At 50.9% G+C, this 14874-nt stretch overlaps 2 protein-coding genes across 5 annotated transcripts in view; one reads left to right on the top strand and one right to left on the bottom strand.

Annotated features, from left to right (window-relative positions):
- Positions 1-7816, top strand: part of DSTN (destrin, actin depolymerizing factor) — a 37303-nt gene extending 29487 nt beyond the window's left edge. For both annotated transcript variants that reach the window (XM_061209310.1, XM_061209309.1), the window contains exons 2-4: positions 1689-1996; positions 4547-4623; positions 6645-7816. In XM_061209310.1, the coding sequence (XP_061065293.1) occupies positions 1737-1996; positions 4547-4623; positions 6645-6754 (447 nt within the window). In that variant the 5' untranslated portion in view covers positions 1689-1736 and the 3' untranslated portion in view covers positions 6755-7816. The remainder of the gene's footprint in view (positions 1-1688; positions 1997-4546; positions 4624-6644) is intronic.
- A 3683-nt stretch (positions 7817-11499) lies between these two features.
- RRBP1 (ribosome binding protein 1) overlaps positions 11500-14874 on the bottom strand; it is a 58417-nt gene continuing 55042 nt past the window's right edge. For 2 of the 3 annotated variants that reach the window (XM_061209665.1, XM_061209663.1), the window contains exons 20-24: positions 13669-13776; positions 13018-13101; positions 12770-12868; positions 12298-12441; positions 11500-12078 (exon numbers count right to left, since the gene is read on the bottom strand). In XM_061209665.1, coding sequence (XP_061065648.1) covers positions 12034-12078; positions 12298-12441; positions 12770-12868; positions 13018-13101; positions 13669-13776 — 480 coding nt within the window. In that variant the 3' untranslated portion in view covers positions 11500-12033. The remainder of the gene's footprint in view (positions 12079-12297; positions 12442-12769; positions 12869-13017; positions 13102-13668; positions 13777-14874) is intronic. The other variant, XM_061209664.1, reaches the window with a different exon arrangement.

The raw sequence follows: 14874 nt of genomic DNA, 5'->3' as shown, positions 1-14874 counted from the left end.
GCTGATAAACATTGGGTTCTTTCTACTTTTTGGCGGTTAGAAATAATGCTGCTATGAACTTTCACGCACAGGTTTTTGTATGGACATATGTTTTCATTTCTCCTGTGTCTACACCGAGGAGTGGTGTTGCTGTGTGTTAACTCCATGTTTAATGTTTTGAGGAGCTGCAAGATGGTTTCCTGAAGCTGCTGCACCACTGTTGCAGTTCTTTCAGCAACATTTAAGGGCCCTAGTTTCTCAACAGCCTCACCAACATTTGTTTCTGTCCACAGCCATCCCGGTGGGTGTGAAGTAGTTTTTCATTGTGGTTTTGATGTGCACTTACCTAATGACTAATGGTGCTGAGCGTTTTTTCCAAGTGCTTCTTGACCGTTTTTTAAAAATCTTCTTTGGATAAATGTCTATTCAAATCGCTTGCCCATTTTTAAATTGGGTTGTCTTTTTTATTGTTGTTATAAGGTTTATTTATATATTCTGGATACAAGTTTCTTATTGGATATACGATTTGCAAATATTTTTTTCCTAGTGTGCAGGTTAGTTTTTCATCTCACACGCATTTATATTTAATCAAATGACATGATGTTAATTTTGGGTATCATTAACATTTTGGCATTGTTTAGTATTTAAATTCTATTAAGTTTATAATTCTTGCTTTAGAAAAGCTAACATGTAAACCAAAGTAGTTAATGAAGCATAAAAAATTATAAAGTTAATGGAAATGGCACATTCCTTAAAGAAGATGAAAAGATCAAAAAGTGATTTTAGATCTTTGGTTATCAAGATCTTATGTAACCACTTCTTCATTTTGGAATAGCAAGTATAACATGGTAAAAGGTTATTTTCTGTAGTCAGTATAATCCTAAATTAAGCTATCCTCTTTGTTATAGCAGTAAATATTTATTTATTTTTAATCGAGATATAATCGACATATGACATTATGTAAGCTTAGGGTTTACAAGGTGTTGATTTTTGATCCATTTATATATTGCAATATGATTACCACCGTAGGTTAGCTAACACTTCTATCACATCACATAATTATCATTTCTTTTCTTGCGGTGGGAACGGTAATGATCTAGTCTCCTAGCGGTCTCATTGATTCTAATTTTAATTTAAAACTTGGAGATTTTATAAATGAAATTTTACAGGTATGTGACTGATATGTTACTGGATATTAATCATATAATTTTGACATGTGAGTAGAACAAAGACCTTTCAATTCTTTTATTAGCGAAGGATGTGCTGTAGGAGTGGAATTTTCCCGACCCAGCCACTCTGACCACCTATTATTCGTTATGAAAAGAATTTCGGGTATTGTTAACACCCAAACTGGGGAGATGACTGCCCCAGTCAGGGCTCTGAGCAACCTGTGTAAGAAGAAACTAATTCAGCACCCCAGGAAGCACTGTTTTCCAGGTTTCAGGGTTGGAGGAACGGCTGTGGCTGAATCTTCCCTTACTCCCGCATAAGAGTGATGAATGGCTTAGATAGGTAATCTTTTTAGAAGTTTAATGACTGAAATTAGTGTTTGCAGCCCAGATTTTCTAGTCTTCCTATTAGATGGTAAATATACCTTAAAAAATTTAAGTGTATGCCAGTCTATAAACCAGAAGTTACGTAGTGTTTTGCATTTGGCATGATAAAAACTGTAAGCCTCCTTTTGATTTTTTTTCCCCTTCTCATTCTAGGCCTCAGGAGTGCAAGTTGCTGATGAAGTATGTCGCATTTTTTATGACATGAAAGTTCGGAAGTGCTCCACACCAGAAGAAATCAAGAAAAGAAAGAAAGCTGTCATTTTTTGTCTCAGTGCAGACAAAAAGTGCATCATTGTAGAAGAAGGCAAAGAGATCTTGGTTGGAGATATCGGTGTAACCATAACTGATCCTTTCAAGCATTTTGTGGGAATGCTTCCTGAAAAAGATTGTCGCTATGCTTTGTATGATGCAAGCTTCGAAACAAAGGAATCCAGGAAAGAGGAGTTGATGTTTTTTTTGTGGTAAGCGTTGTTAGAAATATTGAACCTTTGCGAATCTCAGAGTTAATCTCTTACTGTTAGCTTATTAGCACCTCACCAGATTCTTCTCCAGCACGCCCTGCCAGGAACCAGCCTCCCACTTCACTTGTGCCTCTGTGGCTTGCTGCCTTTGAAGTTGGTGCTGGCGTGGCCTCCAGCTGGAATTTGCTCTGCGTTCACACTGTCCAGTAGGGTAGCTACTAGCCTCTTGGGGCTGTTGAAATTAAAGTCTGAAGTTCAGTTTCTCAGTTGAATCACCACATTTCAAATGCTCAGTAGCCACATGTGACTAGTGGCTACCTTTTTAGGTAGCACAGCACCGATACAGAACATTTCCTTCGCTGCAGAAAACTCTATTTATTGGACAGCGTTGCTGTAAATAGTGAAACTGTGCTATAAAGTGATTTACATGGCCTTAAAAGGCTGTTTTAATTAGTTATTCTGGTCTTTTCAAGTAAGTTCATATTTGAGATTAAGCTTGACTTAAAAGTCACCCAATATTCCTCATCTAATTGTATTGTATGTAGTACATTCCTTGATATGGAATTCTTACACAGTGAGAATCTTCTCTGGCTTCCAAGGGGAAGGGGGAAGTGGTAACAGCCTCTGATTTGGGGGGAGTGAGTGTCCTCTGGACTCTGGCCTGAGCCGGGCAAGGCAAGGAGGGGCTTAACTCTCAGCTGTGTGCCACCAACAACATGGGACCATGGGGCTGGGAAGTCGAAAGAGTTCAGGTCTCAGGGAATGTAACCCTAGGCCTCGGCTCAGTCCCTTGCAGCCCTGGCTGCACCTGGTGAGGTCAGATGCGCGTATTGGGCACTCACTGTGGAAGGAGCCTGGCGGCCACAGACACCAGTGCATAGAGATAGTAGTGAGACTTAAAACCGAGCATGTTGAATGAAGGTGCATCCTTTAAACTTTTATTTCTGCTACATGCCAGGCATTGTGTTAGGGCTGGGAAAATAGCTGTGAAAAAAACAGCTAAAGCCCTGGCTCTTCTGGGATTTACTCTTGAGTGGCAGATATGGCAGGTAAAGGTTTAAGCTTTTAAATTGGTTAATATTTCCTTCATTTGCAATATTTTTTATCCTGGATTTTTATCCTTTTTTTTTCCACTATGAAAATGATACGTCCTTATTAAAGAACATTTGGAAAATAAAAATAGAACGAAGAAGAGAAGATTCAGTGTTAGTGCAGTGCCTTAGTTTTGCATTATTACTTTTTAAAAGAAAGATAAAACTTTATAGGTGTTTTCCATAACAGGCTCTGTTTAGGGCCCAGGGAACGGCTCTTACTTCAAGTATTTTAAAGATCTGGTTAGAGTAAAATCAGAACAGCTAAAGCTTTTTTTGTCCCTGACCTATTTTGCATAAGAAAAGCACCCACTTAATTTTGTAGCTGGTGCATCTGAGGTCCTTGTTGTGGCTTTGCCTCCCTCCTTGGACCTCAGAGTTGTGAGGAATATGCGCTGAGAGACCGAGAAACTGCCCTTCGCCTTGTTCCCAAGAAGAGACTCAGCCCGCTGTGTGGGCGTCAGACTAGGTGAGGGCCCCACCGGGCCACGGTGTTCATGACTGTGGAACGTCCTGGAAATATGGCAGCTAAATGGAATCGTGGTGGTGTGGAGTGCAGGCAGGCCTGAGGTTTGGTGTATAGTGAGAGACAATGCATTCGTAGATGTGCAGTTTGAGTAGATGAGATTTTTCTGTGCATTGTTAGTATTTCTGTTACTTTCAACGTTGCTGGTAAAGAACATGGTAAAGCGTATACTGTGCTTCCAGTATTCATTCAAGAGGGGGAGGCACTAAAAATTTTGTAAATACAAGATAATAGTTATATTAACAATTAAGACATAATGATTGCTGAATTGCCATTAAGCTTAGAAAAAGAAATCCTTGTGACATGTTTTATTATGTTAGACTGAGATGGAAAACGAGCGCCTGAGGTCAGAATTTGCTGCTGGAACAGATGTGAATGAAGGGACCGGGTGGGCAGGGGCAGTAAGGGGACTTGGACTTTATATACATTCTTTTCCAGAAAACAACCTGAAGCAAAAATTGCTAGCATTTCTTAATTCTGGGTGGCAGATACTTGACTTACAGATTATTCTCTGTACTCTTCTGTATTTTGAAACTTTTCCACCAGAAAGTATTAAAAACCTCATACAAAAATGGTGGTTATTAGCCTGAACTCAAGCCTTTATTGATACAAATGAAAAACAATTATTTTCAAGAAAACAGTTGGGTCATACTGTGAATTATCCAGTGTTGTTTCTTTTATTCTAGCGCCATTAACTGATTTCTAATCATTGGTCCTCAACTTTTTGCCCACCTTGGTCAACCTGAGTTATTCTGTATATACTCAGCCACCACGGTCCGAGGAGTGGAAATGGAAAAATTGTGTAGTTAGAGAAGCTCTCCCAGAAGATTCTGAGGACCCTCCCTGCCCACTGCTGCAGATGTTTATTTAACAAGATGTAAATTGAACTTTCTCTAAACCAGTGTTTTTCTTCTTTGGCGCTTCTGTATCCAGGGCTCCAGAACTAGCACCTCTGAAAAGTAAAATGATCTATGCGAGCTCCAAGGATGCGATCAAAAAGAAATTTCAAGGTAAGGTCTAGTTGACTTCCAGGTATTCGGCTGTGTCATGAGCCCTGGCATGGGGACCACCTTTTCTAAGAAGCACCTTACCCTCCTTGGAGGGCCCCGACCACAGAGGAGGGCATCACTGCTTGTTTAAAGGAAAACCCTGGAGGCTGACCCGGCTTTCTGCACGTCTCTGCCTTGCGCAGGCCACCCTGGGCCGAAAGGCCTGTGTTCGATATTCTGTTCCCTCGACGCTGTGTGTGTACTCCTGTTCAGGCTGGTGTGAAACTAGTTTGAGATGCTGTCAAGTTTCTCACGTAGCAGGTGGGGACTAACTGGTCATACTAAGTAATAAATTTGCTGTTGCCTCTGAATGTAGTTGATAGAACAAATTGCACAAAGGAAATGTTCATAAATGGGAAGGGCTGCTCTTGTCGCTGGCTTTTCTTTGGAATGGTATGATTTTAGGTTATAGACTCATCTGTGTCCAAAGGAAAGTGGCCTCAGTCCTTGGGCTGGCCAGTTATATTTGACTTGCCACTGGGTGAGTGGGATCCTGATGAGATGGCCTGGACATACTTACTGTCTCCAGCCAGGAGGAGATGTTGGCATGATGGACAGAGCATGGGGCAAGTGCCCTTAGCCCGCTGAGGGCTAAGCTTGTCATCTGACTGCTGTGTGACCTCCACGGGCCGGGTTCTCCCAGCTGTGAACGGGAGGTGCGCAGTAGAAGAGGTGGCCCCCTACCTTCCTGCTGTGGCTGCTCCAGACAGCTGGGAGAGCCGCGGTCACAAGGGCTTGGCCTAGGGTCGTTTTCATTTTGTTTGTTTTACTGTGACTGATTTTTGTATTCTTGTAGTAGATCAGGTTTGCCCTAGCTTGTTTTACTTGGGGAAACAAAATTCTCGCTTCCTTTCCTGCATCATGCAGTCCTTGTCAGGCTCCTCGTGTGCTTGGTTTGGTGTCGGGCTGCCCCCTAGAAGTGTGTGCACCGGCCGGGGAACTGGTGTTCTGACGTGGCCCCTTAGCTCCAGCACCGGCACAGGGCACCCCAGAGGGCGTCGGAGTGGATTCCTCCTCCTCGCTCTGCGGTGCCTTCCAGTAAAGGAGCTGCTCCGTGGACTTGATCTGCTGACGTGAAAGACCGTCTCCCTGGTGCCTTTTTTCCTGGTGAAACCATCGCTGGCTTTCTCCAGTCAGTCCTGAGTGGTCCAAAAGCTGACCTGCTGTGCTTTCAGCAGCTTAAGAAATGGTCTTAAAATTATGGAAAAATCAGACAATGCAGCTGTTTAAAAGAGAGCAGCTGTTTACAGAGAAGCTACTGTATATGATTCCACAACTGAGCTCCTTTTGTGCAGTGTGGTGGTGTAATTTTTATGAGAAGGTGATCAGTAAAACATTTCACATAGTCTTCATTGTGATAGATTTCTTAGATGTATTGTGTGGTGCCACTGGAGACCTGTTTTCTAGAGCAGAAGTGATCCCATTTGTAAGTGCTCTTATTCCTCAATTCAGTTGACTAAATCAACTGTACAATCAAAACATCAAATTCGTATGTTTATGTATATTTCAAAAACCAAGAAAAATTATTCCTAGACCTGCTTTTTAACTTGTTGAAGTACAGCGCATCTGTAGAAAAGCGTACGGGAATTACGGTTGTTTCCTGGTTTAATGACCAGCGCCCCGAAGCCTTCCTGGTGCCCCTCCTCACACCACTGCCCCTACTTCTTCCCCCCAGGGACACCAGTCCCCTGGCTCCTAACAGCATAAGGTAGCTCTGGCTGATTTTGTGTTATACGAGTGGAACCGTCTAGAACATACGCTATTAAGTCTGGCTTCTTTTTGTCAGCATTAGTCTGTGAGAGTCATTCGTGATGATGCATGTGGTTACAGAGTACTCGTCACTGTGTGGTATTCTTTGGTTTGTATATGCCACGGCTTTCCCACCCATGTTTGAACTGGTCGTTTAAAACGGTTTGATATCTTAGAGAAATAGGTAAGCTACTGCCATAATTCTAAATAGAATTGTTGTTTTTCCTCCCTAGGCATAAAACATGAATGTCAAGCAAATGGGCCAGAAGACCTCAATCGGGCTTGTATTGCCGAAAAGCTAGGTGGATCCTTAATTGTAGCTTTTGAAGGATGCCCTGTGTAGACCATCACTCGGTGCCACAAACTGAAAGCTTCTGTGTTTAATGTTATCCTTTTGCTATGTAAGTAAAGCTGATACGTTTAGGCCAGGGACTCGCTGAGGGGAGCTGTCTTGTCATTTGCTAGGGTAAACTATTCCATGAACATGTGCAAATGGCCCTAAATAAATCTAAACTCTAAAGTTGTATTGGTGTGAAATTAAATTCTTACTGGCCAAATGCCTGTTTTGATTAGTTGACTTGTAAAGATTTTTGTTAAGCTCATGAGTTTTAATAGTGCAGTTCACAAAACAGTCCAAGGCCACATGAAGAGAATTACTGCATCTTCATTAACCTCAGCAGTTACTTTGTTTCTCTTGCTTAGAGAATTGGTCATAATCTGGTTATAATTTTGGCCCAAATTCTTTTTTCTCTGTTGAGCTAAACTGAATAATGGAAAATAATTCTCCTCACAACATGTAACAGCACTAATGTACTTACTAACTACGTAAGAGTCTACCAGACGTGTGGTGGAGACTGCTTAGAACCAGCACTGATCTTGCACAGCGCTACTTTATGCACGTAGTTGGCACACAGGAAGCAGCTCCTGCACCTGCAGCTGCTCGCTGGTCTAGTCGGGAGGCTGTTCTGAGAGTGACCTTGCATCTTGGAAATCTGGAGAATGTGCACTGTCTTGTAACAACGAATTATAATGCAAATTAGGGCTCCAGTGTAATCCACTTTGTTGATGAAAGTGGTGAGGTGGTGTATTGACAGACTGGGATGCCGGGATGTCTTTAATTGTGTCTCCTTCAGAACTGTGTTGCTTCTGGTACAATAAGGTTTGGAAGACCATTATGTTTACTCTGGGGCCTGGGCAAGCTTCTTAATTTCCTAGAGTAGTTTGCCGACTGTCTGAAGCGGGGAGCAGGTGTGACGGTCGACAGCTGCGGGAAGCCACGCTGAGGACACCTGGAAGTGACTGCCTTTCACATCACAGGCGTAACACTGAACAACACAGAGATGCACAAACAGTGGAATTTAGAAGTAGCAGTACTGGCTTTATGTAATAAAGGAAGCATTTTTAATTTCTCTCTCGTGTAATTATTCATGGCTGAAGTGGGGATAAAGGATTTTGCCTTCCATGTGTGGGGTTAGGTGTGGAGGTTTGGGTATTTCGGACAATTAGCGTTAAGGCCACAGCTCCCTCCTCCTCTGATTGAATGAAAAAGTTGGTATAAAAGTTGGGAGTCTTTCTCTTATTCCAAATGTTTATCCAAATGCCGGGCTTTTGTCTCCTCTCTGATTTATTTGGGAGCCAAAAAAGGATACGCTCTGATCAAAGTACTTCTTTCAAAATTATCTAGAAGATAGTGCTGGCTACTGGTTTACCGATAAGCTGCTTGTCATTCTTTCATCCTGAATTTGTTTTCTCTTCTGCAAAGCAGTGCTTTTAGTGAGTGTACATTAACAGGCCTCCGAGAAGCGCTGCGGGCCCAAGACTGCCCTTTTCAAGAATCAGCTTTGTAGGTAGAGCCAGGAGTCTAGATGGAGAAGGTCTTTTCTGTGGCTTCACCTTGTGACGTGTGGCCCCACCTGTGTGAGTTCCACCGCTCCTCCGTGCAGGTATGTCGGGGCGGGGGGCTGCCGTGGGGAGGGTTTCGAGCGCAGGGATGTGATGTGACGTAAACAGCTCCCAGCGCTCCACTTGACTCCAGAAATTGGGAAATGCTAATAGTCACTTATATCTCTGCCTAGGGGAACTTTTGGATTCCTGAGGTTGGGGCCCAAGAATCCTGCTAACCAGCACTCCAGGTAATCCTGCTGCAAAATTAGAGTTTTGAGACCTCAGCTGACATTGGTGAGGAATAAAACCACAGGTATTCTCTGCTTTCAACACATTTACACTTTTATAAGTGTTAACACATTGCAGAAGTGTGTGTGGAAAGCTGACTTAGGGTTCATTTAATCATTACTCTTTTGTCCCGAGGAAGAAGCAAATAAAGCCACTGCTAACAAGTTCAGAGCTTGACTGTGAACTTTGTTACTCAGAGAATATTAATCTCTGAGAAAACAGTGAACACAGTGACTCAATAAGATCCGGCTTAGTCGAGTGGTTTCCTTTTTTTAGAACTCCTCAGAGTGCCGGCTGGTCCACACACACAAGTGCAGCTTCTGTTTCTTCACCAGTTCGTGCCCTTTGGACGATCAGAGCCTGGATATGCCCAAGGGCAGACTCATCACTTTGTCACGACTTGGGGCACTTCTGAAACGTGCAAACAGTCTTTAGACCAAGTTCCAGCCGGGCTGCAGCTGGAAGAGGGGACACTGCATAGTTGGCTGGAGGGGCAGCAGGAGGGGACTTACTGAGCCTGCAGCCAGTGCCTCAGTAGCCAGTCCAGAGGTAAAGTAACTTGTCTAAGGTCACATAGCTCATGGGCGGCACAGCTGGACAGCTCAGGTCTCGTTTTCTGGTCCTAAGCTATTCCCATCACGCCCCTGGCGAGTTCTTCATTTCTAAAATCTGGAGTTCTGAGATTTTGTTCGATTTGGGGCGGGAAGGAAAACAACACTGTTCTTTTGGGTTTTGAGTCCTGTTGGCCCCAAACCTGCAGGAAGCTCAAAGAGAAGGCGTTTGTGGAGTGTCTGGTGGCTTCTAGGATCTTGCGTCTTTCCTGCCTGCAGGCCAGGCATCCCGGTGTTTGTGCATTTTATTGACCCTCACGCTAGTCCAGAAAGCTGCCACACCAGCGAGACGGTGCTTCCGGGTCTGGAGGGGATGTTGATGGGCCTCGTGACCCTGAGCTTCAGGTCAACCCGGGAGCCTCTGTAGGGGGACTTCGGACCAGATGCTGTCAGAGCTCCCAGCTCTCCTGTCGGGGCCTGAGACACAGGCCCGGGTCTGTGAGGGCAGCTGCCCGCCCCACTCCCCAGCCCGAGGGTGGGACCTGGCCCAGGGACAGCGAGGCCCGTGGGCTCCCCCTGCCGGCCAGCCGGGAGCCACTGCTGCTGGGCCTCAGGGCTGGGGGCGGGGGTGGGGGGCTCACCCTGCACTGGGCCGCCTCGTCCCCACAGGTGGACGCTGGGCCCCACCAGGCGGTCTGAGGACGGAGCCCAAAGGCGGCAGCTTGGCACCCCCAGGGTCTCTTGTGCCTTCTTTCCCGGAAATGACCCATTCCTGTGCCTTCAGGGGGCTTCTGCCCAGCGTCAGGGTCCTCAGTTCCGCAGCTGATGTGGTGAGGAAGGGGAGCTTATTGGAAACGCAGGCTCCTGGACCCACGGTGGCCACTCTGATGCCAGAGACCTGGTTTGGGGCACGAGGCCGGCCTGCTTCCCACCAGAAAACGGCCCCAAACCCCTACCCTTGCGTGAAGGTCCCTGTGTGCGGGAGGGTGAGTCGTGAGCTGGGCGTGGGCTCCAAGCTCACAAACCTCCCCAGGCCTCCTGACCTTGGCTGGTGTTAGAGGCGGGCCTGAAGCCTGCCCAGCCTTTCACCAGGTGAGCCACTCTCACTTCTGCAGGGTTCTTTGCAGGATGGGGGAGGTTCCCCTCCCACGGGCATTGAAAGATGTCACTTGAGAACCGAGCCTGTGGCCAGGCCCGTGGCCGGGTCAGGTGTCATCAGTCACTTCCGCTCGGGCTCCTGGCCAGAACCTGTGTCCTGCGTCCCGTGGGCTCCATCTCCACTTTAGCCCCGTGCAGAGTTCCAGGACGGGTCTGACTGTCCCCCTCAGTGGCTCCCAGTGCCCTCTTGTCTAGAACCCTTGAATTCATGAGCCGGCTACACAGGGCCCTCCCAGACACTCAACCTGTGTGCCTCTGCACCACTGTCCGCTTGGCCTTGACCCCTTCCTGACAACGCCTCTATGCTGAACTCCAGCTTCCGCTCACATGTCTGGGGAGCCATCCCAGAATTTCCAGCACCCTGATCCCAACACAGTTGCAACATACAAGTGCCACACAGCAGGGCCAGGTGGCCCGCGTACCAAGTGCCCCTGAAAGCCAGGCCCAGGTCTTGGTTGTGCAGACTGAGATCAGCACTGCCCGGCCTCTGGCAGTGGCTCGCGTGGGGCCTTGGGCAGCACCCTGATCTCTCACTCCCCGAGGTCCTGAGGCTCCTGTGACAACCACCCCCGAGAGGAGTCAAACCCACCACTGCGATGCATGGGATGCAGAGCTTCTCAAGCAGGTGGTGAGACCCCAGTACTCAGCTGCTTTCCCTGGAGCACCACCCTCCCTCCCATCTGGCTGTACCTGCAGTCTAAGTTCAGCCCATCAGACCCCTCTCCCAGGATTATGGGTCCCGGAACTGAGCTGAAAGTACCAGCGAGACCCCCAGGGTTACTCTGATTCACCTTCTGTTCCTAGGTTGGTACAACTGCTCCTGTCACCCTGCCTCTAAATCCATTTTTTTTTGCTTGAGCTCCAGGTTCCTTACAAAGCCCCTGACACACCTCCTGACCAGAGATTCTGTGGGCCCCTCAGAACACAGTGGGTCCGAGGATCACCCCAAGTTCAGCTGGCTGCCCCCCGCCCTGGGCCAGCCCTCCTGCGGCGTGGATGTTTGCTCAGGTCCATGTTCATTCCTGGAACTCACTTCACATGACATCCTAGGCTGCCCACAACCCTGCTAGGCAACTGCCTCAGTTCCTCGGGGTGGGGCCCATAGGGCATCTGGCCACCAGGTGTCACAGGCCCTGCTCCCTCATCCTGCCCGGTGGGCGCTGGGGCCCGGGTGGGGAAAGCGCGGGGGGACCAGAAACCACACTCATTCTCTTCCCGAAGTGCCGGGCAACACGCGGGTTTTAATGGCATCAACACCCAGGAGGTCACAGGTCAGTTGTGGTGGCAACTTCTTCCAGGGGTGAGAGCTGCTGCCTCGCTGGGCTGTGACCCTAGTCTGCGCTGCAGCCTTCAGGACTCACCACCCGGACCGCCCATCGCCCGACCGCCAACCCCACAAGACACAATTGCACTGCTTGACTGACATCATACACACCCCAAGGTCCCGGCCCACTAGCACACACCCGGGTCTGTCACACAGCTGCTGAGGGCTTTGGCGTCTGCTGGCCGGTGGTCCAGGGCCGGTCCTAGGGAATAGTGTTTATCGAATGTGACAAAGAAAGATTCTTTTACAAACGGGGGTCTGGAAGAGCTACTTCTGGTGCTAAGAGACTCTCGTCTCTATGGCTTCTCAGAGCTACCCAAGTTGGGCCCAGATAACGCTGTGTTGGTTTGTTTATTGGTCAGGAATGTGTAAGGCATTTTGGTAAGTTGAACAGTGACTTCTTTTTCCGCAGGAAGCTCAGACAGAGGTTCCCTCCTTCGAGCTGCTGCTGCCGCCGGCCTCCTGTGAACAGAGGGCAGGGGAGGGGGAGGCTGGGCCTAGGGGCCTCGTCCCTACACCACCCTAACTACCTACCACCTTGAGAGGCTCCTGGGGCTGGAGGAGGCGCCCGAGGGCTTGGCGGGGCGGACGACAGGAGGAGAGGGGCCCGTGGGCAGCCTTCAGGCATCCTGGGGCGCCCAGCCCTGCCCAACCCCCGAGGGGACGGCCGGCGGCACTCACTGGTCTGTCCAGCTGCTCCTGCAGCTTCTTCACCGTGTCTTTCTCCTTTGCCAGCTGCTCCTGGGTCGTCTTCAAAAGCTCCTGTAGTTTGGTGGCAGCGTGTCCCAGGTCACTGGTTAATTTCTTCTCTTTTTCTAGTCTCTCCTGTGGGTCAAAGGGTTGAAGGGGTCAGCCTTCACGTGACGCACAGCAGGAAGGCCACCTGGCTGCGCCCGTGGGGCCGAGGGTGTGAGGACGCGGCCTCCGGGTCGCAGGGCTGTGCTTCAGGGTCGGGCACTGGCTGCTGAGCACCTGCCCTGTGGCCAGGGTGACGGAGGAGCTCTGTTTCAGTTCCACTTGACTGAAATCGTCACACTGGTGGCCTCCAGCTGTGACACTGGAGACTTAGGGATCCCCCTGACCTCGCCAACCTCCAAATTAGGCTGGACGCTGCCCGAGGGGCCTCCGGGGGTGACAGCGGGGAGCCTTGTACCTTGAGCCGCGTGGCCTCCTCCGCCTCTGAGGACCCGAGGACGCTGGCACAGCGGAGCTTCTCCAACTCTCCCTGCAGCCGACTCGCCACGAGCTGAGCCTGGACGGAGCGGGGCGGCGGGTCAGGCCCCATGCGGACAGGAGGCGGGTGACGATGGCGCAGCGAAACCCCCTCGGGTGGGACGCGGCTCGACCCCCAGACCCGCTGTCCTGACCCAGAAAAGCCCCGACGGCGCGGGGCAGCCTGACCTCCTCGAACTCGGCCGTGAGCTTCTGCCGCTGCGTCTGCTCGTCCTCCAGGATGGCTTCCGTCCGCTCCAGCTGCACCTTCAGCTGCGTGCAAACACCGCAAACATGCTCGGAACCTGGGGCAGACCCTCCTGGGCGCCCAGGGCTCCGGGCAGCCTGAGACCTGGGGCCAAATCTTCTGGCTGTGCCCCGGGCCCCCTCGACCCTGCCCTGCCTGGGATGAGCGAGCAGGGAGGCCTGTGTGCCTGAAGCCCCCCCGGAGGAGGCAGGGCCCCGACCCCTGGGGACGGAAGCCGGTATGGCTGAGAAGAGACGCGGACACAGCCCTTGTGCTGAGACCCCAGGACAGAGAAGCCTAGGCCCGGCACAAGCCCTGGCAGCCTTCCCACCCTGGCGAGGCTCTGGGCGGCCGCCGCCCGGATCAGGGGTCTGGAGGGCAAGGGCCCCACCAATGATGCCCCAGCCCCCGGCCCCCCCCCCACCCCCCACTCTGGCGTCCTGAGGAGTCAGGCGTCTGGGCAGTGGGGCTGGGAGCTGCGAGTGGCCGGAGTTTAGCCGGAGCAGAGGCTGCCGTCCCTGCCCTCCAGATGGGTGGAGGGGCCCGCACGGCGGTCAGTGACGGACACCCGGGGACAGGCTCACCACCCTAACCTCGACGGGGTCCTGTTCTGCTGAGGGGGCCTCTGGGGGGGCAGCCAGGGACCCGGCTACGTCACCATCCTCTACGTGGCTCTTCATCTCACTCAACTGCTGCCTGACCTGGAACAGGGAGGGTGGGTTTGTGCCTGACGTAGCTGGATGCACGCCCGCCCGCAGGCCCCCAGGAGGACGGCAGGTGGTCTCAGCAGCCGAAGCCCATGGGGGACCTGCTCTGACAGCTGTGGCCTGTGTTGGCTCCCATGCAGGTTCCCTGGGGCAGGAGAGCCAGCACCACGAGCCCTCACCTGAGCCAAACTGCGGCCAAGGGGCCCGGGCTGACCCCACGCACATGCTCCATGGCAAGACCAGCAGCGCGGGGCGTCCCCCGCCGGGAGCCAGGTGACCCCCAAAGGACGCGGTACGCGCGGGGCTACGGAATCTGAAGAACGGCAGGCGGCTGGTGGGCTCGGCGTGGACACCACCGCCTGCCTCCCGCTGCCCTCCTGGATGTGATCCCCGTCAGGGCCTTCTGTGGGGTCCCCGACGAGCTGACACTCTTACCTCATAAGGTCCCCTCACCCCTGAGCTCCACTGCCGGGGGGCCCTAAGCCCCAGACCACTGAGCCTCAAATCTGAAGGTGCAGCAGTGTCACCCACAAAGCTTGGGTGAAGGTTCCCAGCGAGGCTCTGGGGGGGGCCCCTGACAGAGCCGCCCCAAGCGTGTGGGGCCTGACCCTCCAAGTCCTTTCCTCCTGCCAACAGCCCCAAAGGTCAACACCAGACCGCAGAGACCAGTGACGACGAGAAACTCGGGGCCTGTCCTCTGCATGTGGCCCAGGCCCGGCTTGGACATGGCTTTGGAGAGTGGCCCGCAGACTTGGCACCTGCCCTCGCGGGCGATGGTCCCCGGTCAGGCCCGAACGACCGGAGGGGGCACCCGGGGAGCCAGAGCGTGCGCCCAGCGAGGGGGCTGCTCGGTGGATGCTGCTTTGGGAACGCCAGCCCCCCGGACCACACCTTGAGTCTCCTCGTAGAAAGCCAGACACGTTATGTTTTTCACACACACACACCGCCCCCCGCCGGTGGCTCAGTGTTAACAGCCAACTCATGATTTAATGAAAGACCGTGCAGATCACACGGACCGTGTCTGTGGCCTCACGGGCTGGTACTGGAACCGGAGGGGCCCCCCCCTCTATAAGGCCGGGCTGACCTGGCCAA

The sequence above is a fragment of the Eubalaena glacialis genome, chromosome 13 (genome assembly GCF_028564815.1).
Source record: "Eubalaena glacialis isolate mEubGla1 chromosome 13, mEubGla1.1.hap2.+ XY, whole genome shotgun sequence".
NCBI classification, from domain to species: Eukaryota; Metazoa; Chordata; class Mammalia; order Artiodactyla; family Balaenidae; genus Eubalaena; species Eubalaena glacialis.
Note: the sequence above shows the minus strand (reverse complement) of the source record. Positions and strands in the feature narration are given on the sequence as shown.